This window comes from Salmo salar, chromosome ssa01 (assembly GCF_905237065.1).
Source record: "Salmo salar chromosome ssa01, Ssal_v3.1, whole genome shotgun sequence".
NCBI classification, from domain to species: domain Eukaryota; kingdom Metazoa; phylum Chordata; class Actinopteri; order Salmoniformes; family Salmonidae; genus Salmo; species Salmo salar.
This window is the reverse complement of record NC_059442.1, coordinates 37,744,605-37,770,522: the sequence shown is the minus strand read 5'-3', so window position 1 is coordinate 37,770,522 and position 25,918 is coordinate 37,744,605. Positions and strand designations below refer to the sequence as shown.

Genomic DNA, 25,918 nt, shown 5'->3' with positions numbered 1-25,918 from the left:
TGTCACTTAACTACTGACCTTTGAATATTTATTTTTTACATCTCAGTAATTTAGCAGATGCTCTTAACCAGAGCGACTTACAGTAGTGAGTGCATACATTTTCAGACTTTTTTTCGTAGCCACACGGGTCAATATGTGTTGACATTTGAATTCCTATAGACACCATCATTATGAGCAGGAATGATTTAGCAACACTTTCTAGTTTGGGAATACATGAACGTTGGAGCCATCTACTGTAAATGTCAGGTACTAGAATAACCGACGCTTGAAACGACAACATCATCATCACAGTAAAACTGTTTGTGACAGAGGCTGAGGCTCTCCTTACCTCTATCTTGCCCCATATGTCTGGGTGGTTGTTGTGGTGCAGGATGTCATCCTGTAACTGTTGGATGAGGGGTTTACACTGTGTGTGGGGGGCCATGGTAGTGGTGGTGGTGGGCTGCAGCAGTAACCTGTTGCTGTCTCTTCTTCTGGAGCCAGTAGAGCTCCCTCTGGTCTCACCGGAGCTCCAGCCCCTGTTGTTGTCTCTCATCCTACTCTCCCCGGAGCTCCAGGCCTCGTCCTCAGACAGCAGGTCACTGAGGGGGCCCGACACAAGGCTCTCATCCAGGGACGGAGCCATGTCGCTGGACGAAGTGGGCGAGAAACGCCCCATCCCCACCCGGAAGGGCCTCTTGTAGGGCTGTTGGAGGGTGGGGAGGCCTAGAGTGGGGTTGGGGCTGCCCGGGCCCTCGCCCTCCCAGTCTGAATTGACCTCAGTCAGCTCCCAGTCGTCCACATCCTGGATGGACTCGTGGTGTCCTTGGTGGCCGGGTCTCTGGGGCAGCGCCTTGGCCAGGGTCTCCAGCTTCATAGCCAGCATCTCTGTCTTCTTCAGCTGGGCGGGCAGAGCCAAGAACTCATCTGACCCGAACCACCGCTCCTCGCTGGGGTTAGGGCTAGCCTCGGCTAAGGCTTGGGCTTGGTGGTGGAGCTTGGGCCCCTGGCGCTGGATGATCCAGTCGGCTGCTTTGGTGAGGGGACTGGAGTCCTCGCTGGAGGCCTCGTCATAGGATTCGTGGTCCAAGGGATCCCTCATGGGAGAAAGTAGGGGGCTGTCTGTGTCTCTGACTGTCTGTGGATCATCCATGTCCCTGTTGCATTCCCCAGTGCCTGAGAAGGGGATGGGGATGGGGGAGATGTCTTGGGCGAAATGGCCTCCCTGCCCTGCCTCTGAGGAGCTCCTCTGCAGGGGGATGTGAGCTCCAGCAGGGCCCCCCTGTCTCTGGTACCGTCCAGCCTCGCTCTGTCTGCTGGCCTGCAGGTTCCTGTCGTTCATTGCATGCAGGCTGTTGTAGGACTGGCTGGCGTTGCTGGGGTACACAGCGTCCAGCTCCAGCCAGAATTTGGAGCGGTCCGGAGGGTCCAGGAGGGAGGGGGTGCTCCGGCTCAGGTCTGCCTGGAACTGAAGAGAGGAAGGCAGTGTGGATCTCCTCAGGCTGAGGCTGGTCTCAGTCTCTCCCTCCAGGTACATGGGCTTCTTAGGCAGGGAGGGCTGGGTGGGGGACACCTCGTTACTCACGCTGCCCTGGAGTGGGCGCTTGGAGAGCGGAGTGCTCTCGCTCTGGGGCGTGCCGCAGTGCATTGTGGGTCCCGGTGCAGGATTGTTGTCCTCTCCTCCGCTACAGAGTGTGTCTTTCAGTCTCTCTATGGTGGTCCCTGGCTCCTCCTCCTCCTGCTCTGGGACGACCCCTTGGTTCTGGTTCTGCTTGACCGTGATGGTCAGCAGATCCACACTCTGGATGAGCTCTGGGAAGTCTTTCTCCAGCCCGGGGTAGCTACACCGGGGATCCTGGCCGTGGCCTGGTCCCCTGGTACCCTCGTGGTCCTCACTGGGGCTGTAGTCGCTGAGCTCGTAGGCTGTGATGCCACAGTCCAGGGAGAAGTAGTCCTGACTGCACTTAATGGTCAGCTGGCCACAGTCGTCCACCTCAGTCAGAGCATCCAGGCGAGCCTGGGGGGGGGGAGGGACACACGGAGGGGAGAGAAACATATGATTAACACAGCACTTAATTTAACTCCGAATATTCAAGTAACAATGCCTTAGAGGGACAATCGGCAGTTGAAAACAACAACAAAGCGCCAGCCTGCCACTGTTTTGGTAAACATCTGAGGGATGGGGCTGGAGAAACGTAACCACTCCCAAATTCATAGACAAGGATATGGATACAAGGACTGACCATCCATTAGATCAAAATTATAGCTTTAACCATGTTTTGAAGCGATACAGTGTTTATTTAAAATTGCTTATATTATATAGTAAAACAAGCTGATATTTTGGGTTCTGATAGAGTATGACAGCTGAACTAAGCTCATGAGGGATTTATACGTTATATTCTTCAATAATCAAAGGCTGCATATATCATGACATGAAAAGTAAAAGCATTTATGTATCAATCGCAGATTTCCTCTTTAAATAAACCAAAAGGGGTTGTGTTTTCCAACATCAAAGAGAAGCAACTCCTAAGAGTGGACATTATACTACAGTAAATCATATTGCACATGCATGGAGTCATCAGTAGTAATTCCTGCATGGACCACGGGGTGGTGTGCACTGCGCTCTCGATGTAAAAGACACTGGATGGACAGAGGCTTTGATGTGTAACTTGCCAATTTATTCTTTCTCTCAAAATGTTTCTCTCCTTTTATCTGGTGTTTTACGTACACAGTGTGTGGGAGTTAGTCTGCTAAACAACAATGTACCAAAAGCTTAGCGTCGAGGCCAGGATATCCAGTGGACGACTGAAGAGTGCAGCATGTCCTGTGGACAGGCCAGGAGATTCAGAGAACACACACACATATCCTTTCATTGTTCTGTCTGTGTAATCATATCATTTAATGAGGCCTGCTCAGACGCGGAACCTTAGATAAACTTTCTTTAACCTCTACCACTTTATTTCCCTTCCGTTTGACATACAAGTGAATAAAAAAAATAAAAGAAGAAGAAACTGCACTAGGAAACATAGATAAATTATATAATGGATGATAGTAAAAAAACTTTGGAGCACCTTAAATGACATTTCAGGCGAAAAGATGAACACAGCTCATTCATCACGAACCCCTCTGATATTGGCAACTACTTGAATTACTTTTTCATTGGCAAGATTTGAACTTTTAGACATGACATGCCAAAAACAAACTCAGCCTTCATAACCATGCATAATTGACCAAATGATGAAAGACAAGCATTGTCATTTTTTATTCTGTTAAGTGAGTGTGGAAGAGGCAGAAACATTTATTGTTGTCGATCAATAACGACAAACCACCTGGGGCCTCATTTATCAACCGTGCATACATTTCTTACACAATTCTGGCATACGTGGAGATTTTAGAATTTGCTAATTATTGGGATTCATCACAGATTATACATTATATTGACCAGATACTCTAGTGGCCCCTGTAACAATGAAAATACATTTCTTCAAAAATGGAAGGCAGGTGGGAACATTCTAGCCAATGAGAGGGCAGATACGCATGTGAACAACAGGCACAACTCTGATATAAAGTGTTTTTTCTCAAAGTTGCCAGGATGTCAAATGTCCTACTTATATCAGTACACTCGTAAAAACCTAAGCATTACGAAACTTCTATTTGATCACATAAGCCACACACACGTAGCAAATAAGCCATTATATTTTGTGTTAACCAAATTTGACACTGTCATAGACCTCCGCAGAAAAACTCCTCGCTTGGTGAAGTAAAAAAAACGAAAAACTCCACCTGATGGAGAAGACAGATTTTGGGCCCAGTTATCCCTCTCGTTTGGCCTCTTCCTCTATTGATTTAGCAAACTGTCGCAAGAAACATATACACTGAGTGTACAAAACATCAAGGACCCCCCCCCCACTCTCAAAACAGCTTCAATTGATCAGGGCATGGACTCTACAAGGTGTCAAGTGTTCCACAGCGATGCTGGCCCATGTTGACTCCAATGCTTCCCACAGTTGTGTCAAGTTGGCTGGATGTCATTTGGGTGGTGGACCATTCTTGATGAACATGGGAAACTGTTTAGCGTGAAAAATCCAGGAGCGTTGCAGTTCTTGACACAACCGGTGCCCTGGCACCAACTACCATACCCTGTTCAAAGGCACTTTTTTTTGTCTTACCCATTTACCCTCTGTGCGCCACACATACACAATCCATGTCTCAATTATCTCAATATTAAAAAATCCTCCTTTAACCTGTCTACTCCCATTCATCTACACTGATTGAAGTGGATTTATCAAGTGACATCAATACAGGATCTTAGCTTTCACCTGGATTTGTATACTCAGTGTACAAATGTTTTCAATGATAAATCAGAGCCATATTATATTTGTGCGGTCATGAACGAGTGCTACAACCTCGCTTGGAAAACGCCCTCCATTCACCTTTTATGGTAATAGAAACACCCTCATTTGCTGTATGATTTGGAGATGTTGGAACTGGGCCATGATAGTAAAAAAAAAAAAACAATGGCAAATTTGATCATATATCTGTAGAGGTGTGGAAAGAATGATGCAGTGACTTTTCCAAACTAAAAATGCATGCCGCCTTAGCGATTGATAATTTCGTAATTTCGAACAATTCAAAAGTAAACGCTACAGCTCACACTTCTATGCAAAAGACAAATTGTTGTTCAACATTTTGTTTATCAATACATTATCGTGTTTCTATCTCCTGCCTTGGTGTAGGCTCTGAAATGAAATAGGCTATGATGTCGAGCTCCTAATCCTATTGCACAGCAATACTGTAGCCTACCCATACAGTCAAGCATGCTTGGCTATTGAATGAGCGATTGATAAATGGTAGCCTACTATTTGTTGTGTAGCGGGAATAATTTAAACCAGTTATGTCAGAAAAGGAGCTACATGTACTGCAATATGATTATGATTTAGGCCTATATAATAAAAGTAAAATAAACAGACGACATACTGCAATGCGATCTCTTATCCAATGGCAAATGCATCTGTTTAATCATTAGGGCCACGTTTCAATGTTTTTTATTAGCTTACTGTTATTATAATTCCAGTGGTGTAAAGACAACTTCTACTTTTACTTCAATACATTCCTAAAGAAAATAATGTACTTTTTACTCCATATATTTTCCCTGACACCCAAAAGTAGTCATTACATTTTTAATGCTTAGCAGGAAAGGAAAATGGTCCAATTCACACACTTATCAACAGAACATCCATGGTCATCCCTACTGCCTCTGATCTGGTGGACTAACTAAACACAAATGCTTCGTATGTAAATAATGTCTGAGTGTTAGAGTGTGCCTCTGGCTATCGGTAAAAATATATATATATGAAAACCGTGCCGTCTTGTTTGCTTAATATAGGAATTTGAAAGGATTTATACATTTACTTTTGATACTGAAGTATATTTAAAGCCAAATACTTTAAGACTTTTACTCAAGTAGTATTTTACTGAGTTAATTTTACTTTTTACTTGAGTCATTTTCTATTAAGGCATTTTTACTTTTACTCAAATATATCAATTGGGTACTTTTTCAACCACTCTATAATTCCCGTGCATCAAAAATCTCCCATTACCACCAAACGAACAATCCGCCTATTTGCTTGAAATACAGTTGATGAAGCATTCTCGAAGTTGTATGCATGCATGTTTTTATATTTGCGTGGAAGATACTCATACCTTCCCGTCAAGTTCAACGTTTACAGTATTTTTGGTGCGCATGCACGTTGATAAATGAGGCCCTTGGTACTGACAACTTGAATGGAGAATTACTGAGGATGTTAGCGGACTATATTGACACTCCTATTTGCCATCTGGGTCTTTCCATTTTATTTCAGCAAGCCACACCCACCATCTGAGATTTTTCTGAAATGGTTTCTGTTGTTAGACAGAAACAGATAAGCATTCCTGCAACATTATTTTATTGAAAGACAATTTGAACTCTAAGAAATAAAGCTAATTGATGGCACCCAACCTGGCCATTTCAATTTATAGGACGCATATAATATTCAATAAATATAGTACCCAACTTCAGATCTGGCCCAAAACTCTTCTTAATAATGATTAAGAAGTGAGGAATAAATGGTTAAAAGCCACCCACAGACCCCCCACAACAATCCCATCCCAATGGCCAGTATGCAGTATCAGTTCTCTATGTTTGACAAGAAGTATGAAGCTGCGACTTGGAGAATTGTTTAATCAACCTATGCAATGTATTTTCAGGGAATTTGGTGATGGTTTTCGCCACTGTTCAGAGTAATCAGTCATTGAAGTTTTTAGGTTAATTTCCCATCATATATCCTGATATTACCAGGTTCTGACCATATGGTGCTAAAAATAAAAAGTTAATTGGCCAATTTGGGTGCAATCAATTAGCCTAATTTTGCAATATTCAATTTATCTTTCAACAAAATAATGTTTCAGGAATGCTAATCTTATCTGTTTCTAACTACAGAAATTATTTCAGAACAATCTGAGATTATTTTGTGCTTTTTGAGGTGCAATGACTCATCTCTTCAATCTAAGCCTACAGGAAAGTTTATGTCCTCAGACCTGGAGGGAAGCAAACGTCACTCCGCTTACCAAGAATAGCAAAGCACCCTTTACTGGTTCAAACAGCCGACCAATCAGCTTGCTACCGACACTTAGTAAGCGTTTGGAGAAAAAATTGTATCTGTTGGACCAGATACAATGCTATTTCACAGTAAACAAATTAACAACAGACTTTCAGCATGCTTATAGGGAAGGACACTCAACATGTACGGTACTGACACAAATGACTGATGATTGGCAGAGATACATTTATAAGATTGTGGGAGCTGTTTTGTTAGACTTCAGTGCAGCTTTTGACATTATCGATCATAATCTGCTGCTAGAAAAATGTATGTGTTATGGCTTTACATCCTCTGCTATATTGTGGATCGAGAGTTACTGGTCTAACAGAACACAGAGGGTGTTCTTTAATGGAAGCCTCTCCAACAAAATCCAGGTAGCGTCAGGCATTCCCCAGGGCAGCTGTCTAGGCCCCTTACTTTTTTCAATCTTTACTAATGACCTGCCACTGGCTCTGAGTAAAGCCTGTGTGTCTATGCTGATGACTCAACACTATACACGTCAGCTACCACAGCTTAACAAAGAGCTGCAGTTAGTTTCAGAATGGGTGTATCGGCCGGCTTAACCCGGAGTTGTAAAGGCCCTTTGCACTACTTTTGTGAGAAAAAAAAAACACTTTTTGGTTTATTGTTATTTTTCAGGGGGCTATGGTTAAAGCCCCAAAAAAATCCCATGACTGAATCTTAAGTAGAGCTCAGATCGATTTCTGAGGCCAAATTAACTTCCCCTTTCATGTAAGAACATCATGACCATCATGCTTTTGTGGAAAGAGGACCATTTTCTACAAGGAATGTATTTATTCACACAAAAAAAATATGTTTTTGTTTGTTTGTATTACACAGTGACATTGTCCTTTTAAGACGATATTGCCCCTTTAAGAGCTCTGTTGCACAGTTGCCCCTTAACCATGCATGAAACTCAGTTTGTAAAACGGCATTTGTATAATGATGCCATACGCGCAATTGAAGGAGTAGAGAAATAAACGTGGTAGCAATGTAAAACTGGGATCCCCTCTTTTTTAACAAAGGCCAAAACTGCTTTCAAAATACATTTGCCAAAACTACTTACAAAAGTGTTTTCCCACAAATTGTAGTACATTTACTGCTTGTCAGTATGGCTCTTGCAATTTGAATGCAGCCTGAGAGGAATATTTATCTTGCATAGAACACACAACAAGCCGACTCTGTAAATAGGTAAGCTATTCTACTACGGGGTTGTCTGATTTAGTTTTAATAACAACATTATATGGCAAAAATAGTAGCACTGGAAAGTTACATCCTGAGTGATGAAGTATAGGCTTTGAATTACTTTGCCAGCAGCTACAGTCATAGCCGCGGGAAGTAGCTGTGGAGCTTCTAAGTGGCACAGCAGTCTAAGGCACTGTATCTCAGTGCTAGAGGCGTCACTACAGACACCCTGGTTCGAATCCAGGCTGTATCACAACTGGCCGTGATTGGGAGTCCCATAGGGCGGCGCACAATTTGCCCAGCTTCGTCCAAGTTTGGCCATTGTAAATAAGATTTTGTTCTTAACTGACTTGCATGGTTAAATAGATTTAATTAAAAGTAAGGGTGCATTCGGAAAGTATTCAGACCCCTTCACTTTCTCCACATTTTGTTACTGTCACGTGTGCTCCTGCTCCAGCCTCTAGGTCACCAGGCTGCTCGTTGTGGCGCACACCTGTCACCATCGTTACGCGCACCTGCGCATCCTCAGACTCACCTGGACTCCATCACCTCCCTGATTACCTTCCCTATATATGTCACTCCCTTTGGTTCCTTCCCCAGGCGTTATTGTTTCTGTTCCTGTGTCATGTCTGTGCGTTGTTCGTGTTTCTTATTTTGAATTATGTTGTGTTCATTTATTAAAACACTCACTCCCTGTACTTGCTTCCAGACTCTCAGCGCACATCGTTACAGTTACAGCCTTATTCTAAAATTGATTAAATAGTTTTTCTCCCTCATCAATTTACACACAAAACCCCATAATCACAAAGCAAAAACAGTTTTTTGAAATATAACATTTACATATGTATTCAGACCCTTTACTCAGTACTTTGTTTAAGCACCTTTGGCTGCGAATACAGCCTCGAAACTTCTTGGATATGACGTTACAAGCTTGGCACACCTGTATTTGGGGAGTTTTTCCCATTCTTCTCTGCAGATCATCTCAAGCTCTGTCAGGTTTAACGGGGAGCGTCGCTGCACAGCTATTTTCAGGTCTCTCCAGAGATGTTCGATCGGGTTCAAGTCTGGGCTCTGGCTGGGCCACTCAAGGACATTCAGAGACTTGACCTGAAGCCACTCCTGCGTTGTCTTGGCTGTGTGCTTAGGGTTGTTGTTCTGTTGGAAGGTGAACCTTCGCCCCAGTCTGAGGTCTTGGAGCAGGTTTTCATCAAGGATCTCTTTGTACTTTGATCCGTACAGCTTTCCCTCGATCCTGACTAGTCTCCCAGTCCTTGCTGCTGAAAAACATCCCCACAACAAGATGCTGTCACCACCATGCTTCACCGTAGGGATGGTGCCAGGTTTCCTCCAGACGTGACGCTTGGCATTCAGACCAGAGAATCTTGTTTCTCATGGTCTGAGAGTCCTTTAGGTGCCTTTTGGCAAACTCCAAGCGGGCTGTCATGTGCCTTTTACATTCTACAAGACGTCAAGGAGGAAAGCAAATCCAGACTCATCCTGGAGAAGAAACACAAGTGGGAGTGGTGTTTGGCCAGAGCGATGTGGATGGGTAGTCAACTGACTACCTATTTCCAAGGATGCAGAAGCTTTAAAGCCCCAATGCAGATGTTTTTATCTCAATATAAAATCATTTCTGGGTAACAATTAAGTACCTTACTGTAATAGTTTTCCATAAAATTCTAAAAAAGAAACAAAAATTGCTTTTAAGAAAAAAACTATTTCTCAAGCCATAATTTTGCTAGGACGGTCTGGACATGCCCTGAGTGGGGAGGGACTGGGATATGTAATCTGAAAAATAAGCTAGCTGTTATTGGCGGAGAGGTTTGTGACTCTCTCTTTTTTTTTTTATCTGCAAAAGTGTTTTTTTTTTGTTTTAGTTTTTTGTTACTCTCTGTTATTGGTCTACTATATTAACTTATACCGCCGGGGGTGTCACCAGTCAAGGCAAAACGGGCAGACCTGGTGATCATTAATAACAAAGAGGAACAGAGATTTCTGAACTGGATATCATACTGTACAAATGCATCTTTCAATGAATTGTTTCATTTGCCATTATCATTTTGCACAAGTGTTCTTTATGCTTATTCAATAAATCATTGAACCCCCCCCCCCCCAAAAAAAAGCTGTTGTGTGTATTGTAGACTAGTGCATGCCAGGGTTGTGTAGCCTATATAAATCTGTCGGGTGTAGTTCAGGCTAGCTATAGTGCAACTGTACAGTAGTAGTACATGTAGTGTTGTACCAGAGGTTGTGTGTACTATTTACCTGGTCGTGGTCCTGGGAGAAGGCCTGGAGGATGTCTGTCTGTCGGGTGTAGTTTCCGTTGGAGTCCTGGAGGCCCTGCAGCAGCCTCTCCTTCAGTACCAGGACAGAGACACGGAGCTGGTGCCACAGGAGCTGGACACTGCGGATGTCCACGATGATGTTCACAGAGTAGGACAGCAGCTTCAGGGAGAACTCTGTCTCCAGCAACGCGTGGATCTGCTCTACATGGTCCGAGATGTCCTCGCAAATGTCCTACACACGCACACACACGCACACGCACACACACACACCACACACACGCACACACACGCGCCACACACGCACACACACACACACACACACACACACACACACACACACACACACACACACACACACACACACACACACACACACACACACACACACACACACACACACACACACAGACAGGGGAGAGAGGATAAATAATCTTTAGATTATGATATGTCTTTTAAGAGAACCAGAGAGAAAGAAATCATCTCCTACAAAGACAAGTGTTTTTATATGCTCAACTACAAAATAAACTTACAGTATAACAACGAGTTTTTACTATGCATCGCAATACTTGTTACACTGTACTTACAGATGTAATTACACAGGAATAACAACACCAATGTAACTGTTAGCTCCCTTTTTCACACAATACAAACGTACACATTTCAATCAAAGTATCTATAGGCTGCCAGTGTACGCACCCTGAAGTGGACTCGGCATGTCACATATCTTTTAAGAGAACCAGAGAGAAATCAATCCTGAGATGAGAAGTCTTTGTATATGCTGAACTACAACAACAAAAAATCTCAAAATAAACTTGAAGTTATCAGACTCAATACGAAGCAGACAAACATGTTAGGATTGTGAGTGCCACCGCCAGGACAGTAAAAGCAGAAGCAGGTGACGATTAAGTCATAAGTTCCATGTTTAAAATATGAGTCAAATTCACAAGAATGGAGTATTTATATCTACGCATAGAGCACATTGCAGAGAAAATGGATACCCTTGAGAACACATAGACAACCATGGCCTACCATTACTGATGGCACCATCCACTTCCACAGTAGCATACGACTCTTAGCCAATGCTAACCATTTCCTGAATAGAAGCAGCTGGCTCATGGTTAGTACTGACAACACTGTTGCATGGACATAGTCAGCATTCATAGGTCGCGAATACCAAATGTGAGGCCTGTAAATTGAACTGTAGACCGACGTGTCTCTGTGCTGTGAGACTATTAGCCTCACATTGAAATTTTCAAAAAAATGTATTACTTATATTCTTTGCAATGAAGCTATGAGGCGGAGTCATTCCACTACAGTACCAGTGACAGCATGTCTGATCTGGACCTAACTGGTCAGTCTCGGCACAATGACAACTCCATGACAACTGACCCCGTCCCACCCAGCCCCTCCCTACCACAGCTGCTGGCCCAGCCTGGCCAGGACTGGACTGTCAAGCCAGACTCATACTGTACCAGAGGAGGCTGGTAGGAGGAGCTATAGGAGGACGGGCTCATTGTAATGGAACAGAGTCAAACACGTTGTTTCCATGTGTTTGATGTGTTTTTTACCATACCATTCATTCCATTCCAGCCATTAAAATGAGCCCATCCTCCTATATCTCCTCCGAACAGCCTCCTTTGTACTGTATATACAGTGACAGACAGTGGATATACTGTAGCAATGATGATAGGAGAAACTGATTCACATACTGTACTGAACACTGAAAAGTTACTGAATAAATATATTCCCTTCGGCCAATTACACACTACAACAACACAATCATACACAATACTGCCCCATTTACTTATTACAGGCTAACGATTAATGATATTTGATATGAAACGAAGGGGAACACTGGCAGCATGTTAGTGCAGTGACACCCAGGGTAATACTGGTCTATCTCAGGAACAGGATAATAGTGTCTGTCTATGCCTGCCTAACTCCCACCCTGTCACCATGGTGCTGAGGGCATAATCCAGGCTGGGATGGGCAGGGCCATTTAATATTAAGATGCTAATTTCAGCCTTCCAACGACCGACCGTTAAAAACCAGACGGAGACAGTTGGGCTCCGCCACAGTTTAAAACCTCTTCTCACCCTCAGCTCTGCTTCTGAAAATACTGCTGAGTCATCTCATCTCCTAGAGAGCCACTTCCGCTTCCCTCTAGTTAAAGGACTAGGATGAAGTTTCCCCAAAACAGTGATCTTGAGTCAATTTTGACATTCCCTCACTAACAGTTAAGGTTAGGATTTGGGGAGAGGAAACTCACCCTAGATTTGTACCTAGGGCCAACTTCACCACAGAGCCTTGTTCTAAGGGGTTTCAATATGGCAGCCATCTTGGATGATACTTCCTTACAGTAGTGATATTACTGATATTGAATAAATGAGTTTCTACTGCAGCACGACAGCACACATTTGGCCACATCTGTTTAGTCAGGCTCTGGCTGACCTTTACCCCCTCCCCCAGTCCTGGGGTGAGACTTGGGGACAGTGTTGGAATCAGCTGCTGGCTCACTTTGACAGATGCCCTCCTTCCTACCCTAACACCAGACCAGATTCCTACCAGGCAACAACTGAAAGTTGTTTACATCAGAGTGGAAGGTTATTGAGGAGATTATCATAACAAGAGCAGGCTAGGCCGCAGTAGGCTAGGCCGCTGACCGCAGTTAAATTCTACGTGACTGTTCACGGTAACCTCCTTTTATGCACTCTGGACATACGTTGGTAATACCATCAGGTCCTAATGGCCTGGTACTCATGGCTCTATTGTCCCTCTAACCACTCTTAAATCAATGCAAAATGCAATCTAAAATCACATAAACACTTATCATCAAAACAGTATAGTGTTTTTAAGAGAGGAAGCTTTTTTTTGCGACTTTCTCAAATCATCAATAGCCTATAGTCACATCCTGCAGCCCATATATGTCTTGATTTCTAAGACATTCTAAGGTTTGTATCATTCACAACTAAAGTTGCAAAATAACTCTAAATATAGCTTATAGGACCTGTTTGAAATGATCACTTTTACGCTCAACATAGCCACTTCATATGCGCACTCGCTCCGGAATGGGAAAAATATCCTTTCCATTTTATTAATCTGTTCAATAATATTCTTCTTACTATAAAATGATATAAAATAAAATAATGGCACGGGACTTATAAGCATATCTTGTCTGCTAAATGAACGAGCCTACAGCCTATGGCACGGTGCATAACTAGATAACATACAATAGACTAACTCATATTCTGCTCTTCTGAAATCAATTTTCTTCCTATGATAATGTCTCTTTAGACCTGCCTAAAATGAATCATGGATTTATTGTGATGGTGTATAATAAATTGATGTATTATACTTTTTTGAACGTAGATGTTCCAAAAGCTTGTATGTGGCTTGTAAGCGTGGAGGCCTGGAGATGCTAAACATGTTTATGTTAATTAACGGTCAATTACCGTGAGACGGAGGGTCTTTTGCATGACAATAACCAGCTGACAAAATGTCATGACCGCCAAAGCCCCAGGCTCTATTTAGATCAGGAAAAAACTGAATTGAACATGCTCTTGACCTGTCCTACACCCAGCGCTAGGCAGGCAGGCAGGCAGCCAGGCAGGCAGGCAGGGTCTCCATAACAACAGGTCTAACAACAGAACATGGCTGTGGTTCCTGTGCCAGAGGTATCTTGGCTCTGTCGCTTCCTGGTCTCTAAATAACACGGCATCTCTGGATGTAGGTCAAACACATAGCCGACGCACCACTACCATCGATCCCCCCCGGGACTGGACTCCACTCAACTCCAAAATAAACATGCAGTACGGTACTGCTCACAGGGGAATACAGAATGGGTAAAAATATCAGGCAAGGATCATAAAATGTATTTCCTGGTAAGTCTTTCAACAGCAGTTCACCTCCAGCTAACACAGTAAACGCTCCATTAAAGTATCTGCATAACCTGTCAGCTAACCTGTCGATAGGGGATATAAGGTGAAACTATCAGATCTAAGTGTTATCAGCTATGTAATATGTCCTATTATTACTAACCACACGTTGCTACAAAGACATACAAATCCAATGCAATTAGTTATGTATGGGCCTTCAATACGCAGCAGATTTATATTCACAAGATAACAGACAAAACATCATGAATTAAAAGCAACCCTTCAAAGTGAATAACTCATGACATTTCACTGCTGCTGTTTAAAGGTATTGTACTGCTGTCACTTTGCAGCATGCTCACGACTGACTTTCATGACAAAAGCACACACACACTTTTGTTCACTAGTATAAAGTCCACTGTAATTGCGATAATGTTAACTATCCCCAAACACAGTAACCACCATCAAGATTATCTGACCATTCCAAATTAAATACTGTCCAGAGGTCTCTTTACAAAACACTTCCTGTTGAAAGACCATGTGGTTATATAACCCATTCATTTACAATTCCTTCACATATTGTCCAAATCCAACCGTTCTGGCCAGACTTACCTGTCACAGACGTGGGATAGTCTCTGGGTTTTCCTCTACACTATTCTGATGAAAGTTTAATTCGAAGCAAAGTCAACCAGTACTGTCGAGCTGTGTTCGGTACCTCGGACTACTGGTATCAGAGCTTGTCTCTCATGTAGAAGGTTCTGGTTGGTGTGAGTGTCTCTCTCTATCCACACTGACCTGAATCTCTCACTGGAGGAGAAGAACAGGGTTGGGCTCCCTCCCCTCTCACAACACTAGGGGGGCTATTTTAGGCTTTGACCTCACCCTCCTCTCTGAGTTAACCCAACCCCCCCAAGTGGGTGCAGCTGCCACAGGGGGCAATGGGTTGGGTGTAGAGGGGGTGTAGGGGGAGTTCAAGGGTATCTGAGTCATTTCTAATGCCCTGTGATTCTAGTCCTTGTTTATTAAATCACTTGTTTCAAATGTTGTTGCATAACTTTGCAAAGAAGTTAATGCAAAACGGTAGAAGGCGACAGCACACATCTCTTATCCTACATGGCAGGTTTGTGCAAGCAATCTCTGTACATGCTATAATTAAGCAATAAGGCCCGAGGGGGTGTGGTAATATATGGCCAATATACCACGGCTAAGTGTTGTTCTTTCGCACGATGCAACGCGGAGTGCCTGGACACAGCATTTTGCCGTGGTATATTGGCCATACACCGCAAACCCTCGAGGTGCCTTATTGTTATTATAAACTGGTTACCAACGTAATTAGAAGAGTAAAAATACATGTTTTGTCATGCCCGTGGTATACAGCCAATCAGCATTCAGGGCTCGAACCACCCAGTTTATAATTACAAATAACATTATTACCATATGTTTTGCCATTGGTGCCCTCAGTAGTCACAGCTTACGTTGTAACGTAGCCTTTCCTTTGTGGAGCCTGAACTAACAGGGTGTTAATGTTGCTAAGTAAAGGTACGCAGCTAGCCAAACTCCACAAACTAGCCTTTACCAGCAATACCAGCCACGCACACACACAGACACACAAGAATGGAAGCACACACAACCTCACAAAGCCAGATATGCAAACACACACACACACACACACACACACACACACACACACACACACACACACACACACACACACACACACACACACACACACACACACACACACAAACACACACACACACACACTTGTTGCAGAGAGACATGAGACGAGACATGAGATGGTTGAATTCCTGGGATTCTCCGCGGCGCTGGGATTACATCACTAGAAATACAGTTTTACAAACAGCTGCAAGCCACCTCGTTGAACACTGATCCTAGAGTATAAATAAAACTGTGGGAGTTTGAACTGCCTCCCACTGAGGCGTCTCTGTATGTCTGCGCCGGTGTGTGTGTGTGTATTGGAAAGGGTGTGATCACATTACTAGGCTGTATCACAGTTGTTTCTCTCTCTTCACATTAACACCGCTAACACACACACACACACACACACACACACACACACACACACACACACACACGCAGCTGCTACATGCAGTCGCCAGGTCTAAGCAAGGCCCTATTACTGAGACTGGGTGATATAACAGCTATGTAACACCTAAGGGCAGTCTACACATCGACTTCCCTTCAGTCACATATTGTCTACATTAACAGCAGAATTCCTTCCAAACACACAATGAAAGTATCACTATAGTAACAACCTCCTTCATTTCTCACCCATCACCATGATGTCATGTCTTGCAGCATAACAGATTGCTTAAGCGGTCCAGAGGGTCAATCCTTTACTTGTACCTTTATCATAACTGTCATGAATGTAGTCTTTATGTCCTGAGCCTTGTCTCTCTGCTCCACCAGGGTCTATGTCCCATGGTTATAACTGAATAAATCTTCCATGATACAATGGCAAGGTCAGGACTAAGACAGGCCTCCTAAATATAGACAGCAGACAAGGGCAGAGATGCTGGAAGCGCAGGCTGGGATGATGGGGATAGATGCGAGAACATAGTCTTTTTAGCAGACCTTTAAACAGTCACAAAGGTAATGCTTGAAAGGGTAATGCAAAAATCAGGAGAGAACATTAGATATGGAATGATGAATGGGCATCTGTGTGCTATAATTATTCATGGGGCTCTACAGTTGAAGTCGGAAGTTTACATACACTTAGGTTGGAGTCATTAAAACTCGTTTTTCAACCACTCCATAAATTTGTTGTTAATCAACTATAGTTTTGGCAAGTCGGATAGGACATCTACTTTGTGCATGACACAAGTAATAAAAAAATAAAAATGTATACAGACAGATTATTTCACTTATAATTCACTGTATCACAATTCCAGTGGGTCAGAAGTTTACATACACTAAGTTGACTGTGCCTATAAACAGCTTGGAAAATTCCAGAAAATGATGTCATGGCTTTAGAAGCTTCTGATAGGCTAATTGACATAATTTGAGCCAATTGGAGGTGTACCTGTGGATGTAGTTCATGACTACCTTCAAACTCACTGCCTCTTTGCTTGACATCATGGGAAAATCAAAAGAAATCAGCCAAGACCTCAGAAAAACTATTGTAGACCTCCACAAGTCTGGTTCATCCTTGGGAGCAATTTCCAAACGCCTGAAGGTACGATATTCATCTGTACAAACAACAGTACGCAAGTATAAACACCATGGGACCACGCAGCCGTCATACCGCTCAGGAAGGAGACGCGTTCTGTCTCCTAGAGATGAACGTACTTTGGTGCAAAAAGTGCAAATCAATCCCAGAACAACAGCAAAGGGCCTTGTGAAAATGCTGGACTAAACAGGTATAAAAGTATCTATATCCACAGTAAAACGAGTCCTATATCGACATACCCTAAAAGGCCGCTCAGCAAGGAAGAAGCCACCGCTCCAAAACCGCCATAAAAAAGCCAGACTATGGTTTGCAACTGCACATGGGGTCAAAGATCGTACTTTTTGGAGAATTGTCCTCTGGTCTGATGAAACAAAAATAGAACTGTTTGGCCATAATGACCATCGTTATGTTTGGATGAAAAAGGGGGAGGCTTGCAAGCCGAAGATTACCATCCCAATCATGAAGCACGGGGGTGGCAGTATCCTGTTGTGGGGGTGCTTTGCTGCAGGAAGGACTGGTGCACTTCACAAAATAGATGGCATCATGAGGTAGGAAAATGATGTGGATATATTGAAGCAACAACTCAAGACATCAGTCAGGAAGTTAAAGCTTGGTTGCAAATGGGTCTTCCAAATGGACAATGATCCCAAGCATACTTCCAAAGTTGTGGCAAAATGGCTTAAGGACAACAAAATCAAGGTATTGGAGTGGCCATCACAAAGCCCTGACCTCAATCCTATAGAAAATGTGTGGGCAGAACTGAAAAAGTGTGTGCGAGCAAGGAGGCCTACAAACCTGATTCAGTTACACCAGCTCTGTCAGGAGGAATGGGCCAAAATTCACCCAACTTGTGGAAGGCTACCCGAAACGTTTGGCCCAAGTTAAACTATTTGAAGGCAATGCTACCAAATACTAATTGAGTGTATGTAAACTTCTGACCCACTGGGAATGTGATGAAAGAAATAAAAGCTGAAATAAATCAATCTCTCTATTATTATTCTGACATTTCACATTCTTAAAATAAAGTGGTGATCCTAACTGACCTAAGACAGGGAATTTTTACTTGGATTAAATGTCAAGAATTGTGAAAAACTGAGTTTAAATGTATTTCACTAAGGTGTATGTAAACTTCCGACTTCAACTGTACATATAAACAGTAGTAGACAACAAACATTCCAGCATCAACATTCTTTGTGTACAATACAATTCAGTCAATTCAGATACAGTACACATTATTCTATTTCAAAGTTAAAATATCAAAGTGAAGTTTCAAATTCAGTCAAAATCAATTGTCTGCCGGTCTTCAGATGTGCCACCTACTGGAATGATTCAAAGTGAATATTATAACGTTGTAACATGTCCACCAAACCCCACTAGATGGCAGACTTTACCAATGAATCCAAACAGACATTGAATCAAAACAGACACGCTCATCCTGAAAGACCCAGTTAGAAATAGGAATAGTCCCCAGAATGCAGATAACAGAATGTCCTCTGTCTGATGTTGTTACAGCATAGTGATTACAGTGGAGATGTTGGTCAGGTCTTGGGTTCTAACAGTACGTTTTAAATAGACCGAGGGAGATATGAGGGGAGATTAAGAGATTTGACTGAAAGGCATAGCGGAGGAAATGAAACATACTGGGCCAATAACAGGATTGGCAGATGAAAAAAACATGATGTCATCCCCTATAACAGCTGAGAGTGAGAAAGATAGTGATGTCGAAACGCCTCTAAAGAGAAACACATGACATGGATCATTTCTGATCGTCTCAAGATCAAACAGTAGATCAACCGCAATTCCCGCCATCTACATTTGAACCACAACGCTCATTTAAATAACTTCTATTCAATATGTTTACAGCTTCATAACGGCATACTAGTTTCACCGCTACAGGTGTCCTCAAGAAACACATACCATACCATCGCTGTTGTAAGAAATCTTTGAGAGCAGCAAGACCATTGTACTCTTGTTTGAGGAGGAAATATTTGGCTGGGAACCCAGCGTTATCAATGACACACAGAGCAAGAGGCAGTGGAGACCTAGCCAGGCAATACGTCAGCCTGTCTGTGTCACTTTCTCATTGGAAGCCAACCACCGCAACAAAGAGATCAGTCACTCACTCTCACAACCAGGGCCTGTATCCACAATGCGTCTCATAGAGCTGATCTAGGGTCAGGTCCTCCTTGTCTTGTTCATTACGACGTGAAAGAGAAAACCGATCCTAGATCAGCGATCCTACTCTGAGACGCTTTGTGAATACGGGACCAGACACTGACTCAGGATGTCACATGTTCAGCATTCTCCAGATAGACAATGCACAGCTTCAGCTAGAGAATGGAAGGGTCTGTCTGTAAGCAAGCATTGGTGCATCCGAAATGGCACTCGTTCCCTATGTAGTGCCCTACTTCCATTCCCTGGTCGAAAGTGGTGTACTACATAGAGAATAGGGTGACATTTCAGACCCAGGCACCGAGTTCAGCTAGACTATCCATCGACTGAAAGGTCGGGGAAGGTAATTGGGACGGGTCCAAAGTTTCAGGTCACCAGTGTGTCCTTTATAATGCCAAAGGTCAACGTGAAGGTTGGGACAGTCGGACTGACTACGCCTCTCTGACTGGTCCAAAATACATGATGACTCAGCAGCACTAACAGGACAAATGGGGCACACACACATACAGACACACACACACGGACACACACACTCTCTCTCTTACTGCCTTTTCTTTCTCCCTGTGAATATTTCGGTGCGTAAACAGAGGTAACCTTACGAGAGGTGAAAGCTCTTAGAGATGATGCTGCAGTTTGTGCGTGTGTGTGTGTGTGCGTGTGTGTGTGTGTGTGTGTGTGTGTGTGTGTGTGTGTGTGTGTGTGTGTGTGTGTGTGTGTGTGTGTGTGTGTGTGTGTGTGTGTGTGTGTGCTCTAACAGGAAGCTTTCCCTCTCTTTGTCACGCCAAAGGCATGTTTTATTCACAGTTTCCAGAAACAGCAGAGAGGAGAGGAAGGGCTATATAAAGACCTCACACCATCAGGGAGACTAGCTAGCATCGTCCACGCTCTCTGTGTGTTTCACTTAGGCGCACAATAGCATGGGCCTCGCCCCTCTCCCATTTCTGCAGCAGCAGTCTCAATGTTAGCTGTGATTGTATAAGAGACACACACTGACCAAACTTTTGTTTTTAAAATAGCATAAAAACGTCTATTTTCTAAGCTATTTCTATAGTGCGGATGCTCTATAAATGAAATGTAATCTCGAGCGCTGTCACTCTATTATCAGAGTGACATGGGCCTCTCCCATTTGTGCAGCACAAGCCTCAATGATAATCTATGATGTGAATCTCAATCCCACATAAAATATGCCCAGTGATTAGAGGGAACATCTCAGCAGGTGGTGATGAGCAAGATAATGCCAGCCAGCCAGCCAGCCAGCCAGCCAGCCAGCTAGGCAGCACAGCATTAAGCCTCAGGGGTTAGCCACTGGAGAGCATCTCACTCCACCATAATGAATCTAGTAATAAACACCAGCATTAGCCACTGCACTAAAACTGTTCAGAAAGACTGCATTTTAACAAAGGACCAACTTTACTGTAGATCTAAAAGTTAAAGATAGGCCTAATCAGTGCATTGATAAGAGAGATGGCCATTTGTCCATTCATGCTGAAGTGATATGAATTGAAAGCTGCAAAATTGACTGAATAGGGATTACATAATCCAAGACTAGGGTTATGAAGGGATTATGGAAGGGTACATACAGTTTGAACAATTTAGGCATGGTCATTTAATTTGCCTTTGATCCTTCATGCAGGCACGCTATTGACAAAGTATACATCCCAAATGGCACCCTATTCCCTATATAGTGGACTACTTTTGACCAGAGCCCTATGGTAAATCCTTTTTGACCAGAGCTCACATCCATCTATAAAACACAGGTGTAATGCTGTTCTCCCCATTAACACTATTCTAAGGCAACCGTCTTTTGTCAAAACAATAAATAGAATATTGTATACTTGTGTAACCAAATCTACCATAATCCTCCTTCAGGCTATTTTCAGGTAAATGTAGCAGCCTACCTATGATGCATCACTTCATGGAGATGATTCAAAACTAGAACACATCAGTAATGTGTACACAGACACAGTATCAGCCATCTTTTCTACTTGAGACATTACATCATTCACATTGTGTATCCTCTGTACCCTTCATACAGTCTAAGACTCGTACTCAGTCTCTGTTTAGTGTACAGAGTGACAAGGCTCCCTCTGAAGACGGTCCTGTTATGATTGAGAGGACGGTGGTTTCGGTTGTACGACAGTCACGGGAGCGCCTGTCAATGTCTACCAACTGTCTACCAACTGTCTGTCCTGTCTGAATGTGTTCTGACTACTCTGACTATCGCTGTTTTTGCTGTACATGTATGGCATTAGTATGGAATGACAACGATAGTCAGGGGAGTTGGCTAAAAGCACATGTTGATTTGAACCAGACTTACTACACAGACTGGATATACTGTACATTATATCAAAGTCACCATGTTGAGAAGTACACTAGTAAGCTGTTTCTCTACTTGTTACCATCCGGGAGTGTAATGGAAACAAATCAACAGAGTAGATTTCAGACATTTTGCACTATGTGAGAACATCCTGTACCAGTCTAAAGTTTGGACACACCTACTCATTCAAGGGTTTTTCTTCTATTTTTACTATTTTCTACATTGTAGAATAATAGTGAAGACATTAATACTATGAAATAACACATGCACACTACTGTTCAAAAGTTTGGGGTCACTTAGAAATGTCCTTGTTTTTGAAAGAAAAGCAAATTTTTTGTCCATTAAAATAATATAAAATTGATCAGAACGACAGTGTAAATGACTATTGTAAATGACTATTGTAGCTGGAAACATCTGATTTTTTTATGTAATATCTAGATAGGCGTACAGAGGCCCATTATCAGCAACCATCACCCCTGTGTTCCAATGGCACGTTGTGTTAGCTAATCCAAGTTTATCATTTTAAAAGGCTAATTGATCATTAGAAAACATTTTGGAAATTATGTTAGCACCTCTACGCGGACAACTACAAATACCTAGGTGTCTGGTTAGACTGTAAACTCTCCTTCCAGACTCACATTAAACATCTCCAATCCAAATCTAGAATCGGCTTCCTATTTCACAACAAAGCATCCTTCACTCATGCTGCCAAACATACCCTCGTAAAACTGACCATCCTACCGATCCTCGACTTCGGCGATGTCATTTACAAAATAGCCTCCAACACTCTACTCAACAAATTGGATGCAGTCTATCACAGTGCCATCCGTTTTGTCACTAAAGCCCCATATACTACCCACCACTGCGATCTGTACGCTCTCGTTGGCTGGCCCTCGCTTCATACTCGTCGCCAAACCCACTGGCTCCAGGTCATCTACAAGTCTCTGCTAAGTAAAGCCCCGCCTTATCTCAGCTCACTGGTCACCATAGCAGCACCCACTCGTAGCATGCACTCCAGCAGGTATATTTCACTGGACACCCCCAAAGCCAATTCTTCATTTGGCCGCCTCTCCTTCCAGTTCTCTGCTGCAAATGACTGGAACGAACTGCAAAAATCACTAAAGCTGGAGACTCTTACCTCCCTCACTAGCTTTAAGCACCAGCTGTCAGAGCACCTCACAGATAACTGCACCTGTACATAGCTCATCTGTAAATAGCCCATCCAATCTACCTCATCCCCATACTGTATTTATTTATCTTGCTCCTTTGCACCCCAGTATCTCTACTTGCACATTCATCTTCTGCACATTCTACCATTCCAATGTTTAATTGCTATATTGTAATTACTTCGCCACCATGGCCTATTTATTGCCTTACCTCTCTTATCCTACCTCATTTGCACATGCTGTATATAGATTTTTCTACTGTATTATTGATTGTATGTTTGTTTATTCCATGTGTAACTCTGTGCTGTTGTATGTGTTGAACTGCTTTGCTTTATCTTGGTCAGGTCGCAGTTGCAAATGAGAACTTGTTCTCAACTAGCCTACCTGGTCAAATAAAGGTGAAAAAAAAAGATAGAAGATAGCCCTATTTGGTAAAAGACCAAGTCCATATTATGGCAAGAACAGCTCAAATAAGCAAAGAGAAACGACAGTCCATCATTACTTTAAGACATGAAGGTCAGTCAATCCGGAAAACTTCAAGAACTTTGAAAGTTTCTTCAAGTGCAGTCGCAAAAACCATTAAGCGCTATGATGAAACTGGCTCTCATAAGGACCGCCACAGGAAAGGAAGACCCAGAGTTACCTCTGCTGTAGAGGATAAGTTCATTAGAGTTACCAGCCTCAGAAATTGCAACCTGAATAAATGCTTCACAGAGTTCAAGTAACAGACACATCTCAACATCAACTGTTCAGAGGAGACTGTGTGAATCAGGCCTTCATGGTCAAATTGCTGCAAAGAAACTACTAAAGGGCACCAATAAGAAGAAGAGACTTGCTTGGGCCAAGAAACACTAGCAATGGACATTAGACCGGTGGAAATCTGTCTTTTGGTCAGATGAGTGCAAATTGGAGATTTTTGGTTCCAACCGCCGTGTCTTTGTGAAACGCAGAGTAGGTGAACGGATGTGTGGTTTCCACCGTAAAGCATGGAGGAGGAGGTGTGATGGTGTGGGGGTGCTTTGCTGCTGACACTGTCTGTGATTTATTTAGAATTCAAGGCACACTTAACCAGTATGGCTACCGTAGCATTCTGCAGCGATACACCATCCCATCTGGTTTGAGCTTAGTGGGACTATCATTTGTTTTTCAACAGTACAATGACCCAACACACCTGTGTAAGAGCTATTTGACCAAGAAGGAGAGTGATGGAGTGCTGAATCAGATGACCTGGCCTCCACAATCACCCGACCTCAATCCAATTGAGATGGTTTGGGATGAGTTGGACCGCAGAGTGAAGGAAAAGCAGCCAACAAGTGCTCTGCATGTGGGAACTCCTTCAAGACTGTTGGAAAAGCATTCCAGGTGAAGCTGGTTGAGAGAATGTCAAGAGTGTGCAAGGCTGGCATCAAGTCATATATATATTTTGATTTGTTTAACACTTTTTTGGTTAGTACATGATTCCACATGTGTTATTTCATAGTTTTGATGTCTTCACTATTATTCTACAATGTAGAAAATAGTAAAAATAAAGAAAACCCCTTGAATGAGTAGGTGTGTTCAAACTTTTGACTGGTACTGTATGTTCACATCATTACTTCACTAGAGGTTTGCTGTTTACACTAAGAGAGTTTTCAACACTGAGTATCTCATCCCAAACTGATCCCTAAAAACAAGTTCTCACAGTACCATACCATGTTCACTGAGGATATGTCCCAACGGGCAACCTATTCCTTTTTAGTACACTGCTTATCACCAGGGCCCATAGGGCTCTGGTCAAAAGTAGTGCACTAGGGAACAGGGTGCCATTTGAGACTCACATTGAGTCTTCCCAGTGCTTACAGGCTGGCTGGCTGAACTAATTCTGTTCCTCCATTTCCTGTTTAATTAGAGGGCTGAGGGCTGGTCCACCATAACCTTCTAACAGAATCCAATAAGACCATCACTGATTGATCAGCCAGTCACTGATCAGCCCAGTAGCCTACTTTCACGCTTATATTTTAGTCATGAAACCATAGCAACTTACAATCAATGCATTCAACTAAGGCAGATAAAACAACCACACAACAATCATTGCACGTAAAACTTTCTTCAAAATAGCTGCTATCTGCAAAATCATCAGCACACATCATCCACAGCCCCAGCCTGGACTGGCTGAGCTGGGGTGGGAGGGAGAAGGGATTCTCAACATTGATCCGAGGCCACGTCCCAAATGGCATCCTATTCCCTACATAGTGCTCCACCAGTCCAGCTCCAAGGCTACTGAGAAGGTACAGCTCCCCTCATTACATCTAATCACATCTTCCTCCTACAGGGTCATTATACTGGGACATGATGTTGGACAAATCCTTTTTTATTTTATTATTTACTCCTTTATCTCCCCAATTTCGTGGTATTCAATTGGTGGTTACAGTCTTGTCTCATCTGCAACTCTCGTACGGACTCTGGAGAGGCGAAGGTCGAGAGCAGTGCGTCCTCCAAAACACAACCCAACCAAGCCACACTGCTTCTTGACACAATGCCCACTTAGCCCGGAAGCCAATGTGTCTGAGGAAACACCGTACACCTGGCGACCGTGTCTGTGTGCACTGCGCCTGGCCCGCCACAGGAGTCGCTAGTGCGCGATGGGACAAGGACATTCCTGCCGGCCAAACCCTCCCCTAACCCGGACGACGCTGGGCCAATTGTATGCCGTCCCATGGGTCTCCCGGTCCTGGCCGGCTGTGACAGAGCCTGGACTCGAACCCAGAATCTCTAGTGGCACAGCTAGCACTGCAATGCAGTGCCTTAGACCACTGCGCCACTCGGGAAGCCAATGTTGGACAATTCTGCACTTGATGGTGTTCTTTGCTAACCTGGTCCCAGATCAGTGTGTGCAGTCTGTTGTCTGGCAATGACCTCAGGACCAAGACAGCACAACCAGATCTTGATCCGGGTCCATATTCATAAAGGGTCTCAGAGTTGGAGTGCTGATCTAGGATCAGGTCCTCCCTGTCCATATAATCTTATTCAGAAGGGAAAATCAACCATAGATCACCATTGCTTTTCTGAGACACTTTGTGACCACGGGCCCAGGGTAGTTCCTTGCTACTAGGCCGTCTGAAACCAGAATATGAG

The 25,918-nt window shown here is 43.3% G+C and overlaps 1 protein-coding gene across 2 annotated transcripts in view; it reads right to left on the bottom strand.

Moving 5' to 3' along the window:
- LOC106601921 (A-kinase anchor protein 6) overlaps window positions 1-25,918 on the bottom strand; it is a 191,310-nt gene that overhangs the window by 143,152 nt on the left and 22,240 nt on the right. For both annotated transcript variants that reach the window (XM_014194357.2, XM_014194363.2), the window contains exons 4-5: window positions 10,068-10,319; window positions 329-1,996 (exon numbers count right to left, since the gene is read on the bottom strand). In XM_014194357.2, the coding sequence (XP_014049832.2) occupies window positions 329-1,996; window positions 10,068-10,319 (1,920 nt within the window). The remainder of the gene's footprint in view (window positions 1-328; window positions 1,997-10,067; window positions 10,320-25,918) is intronic.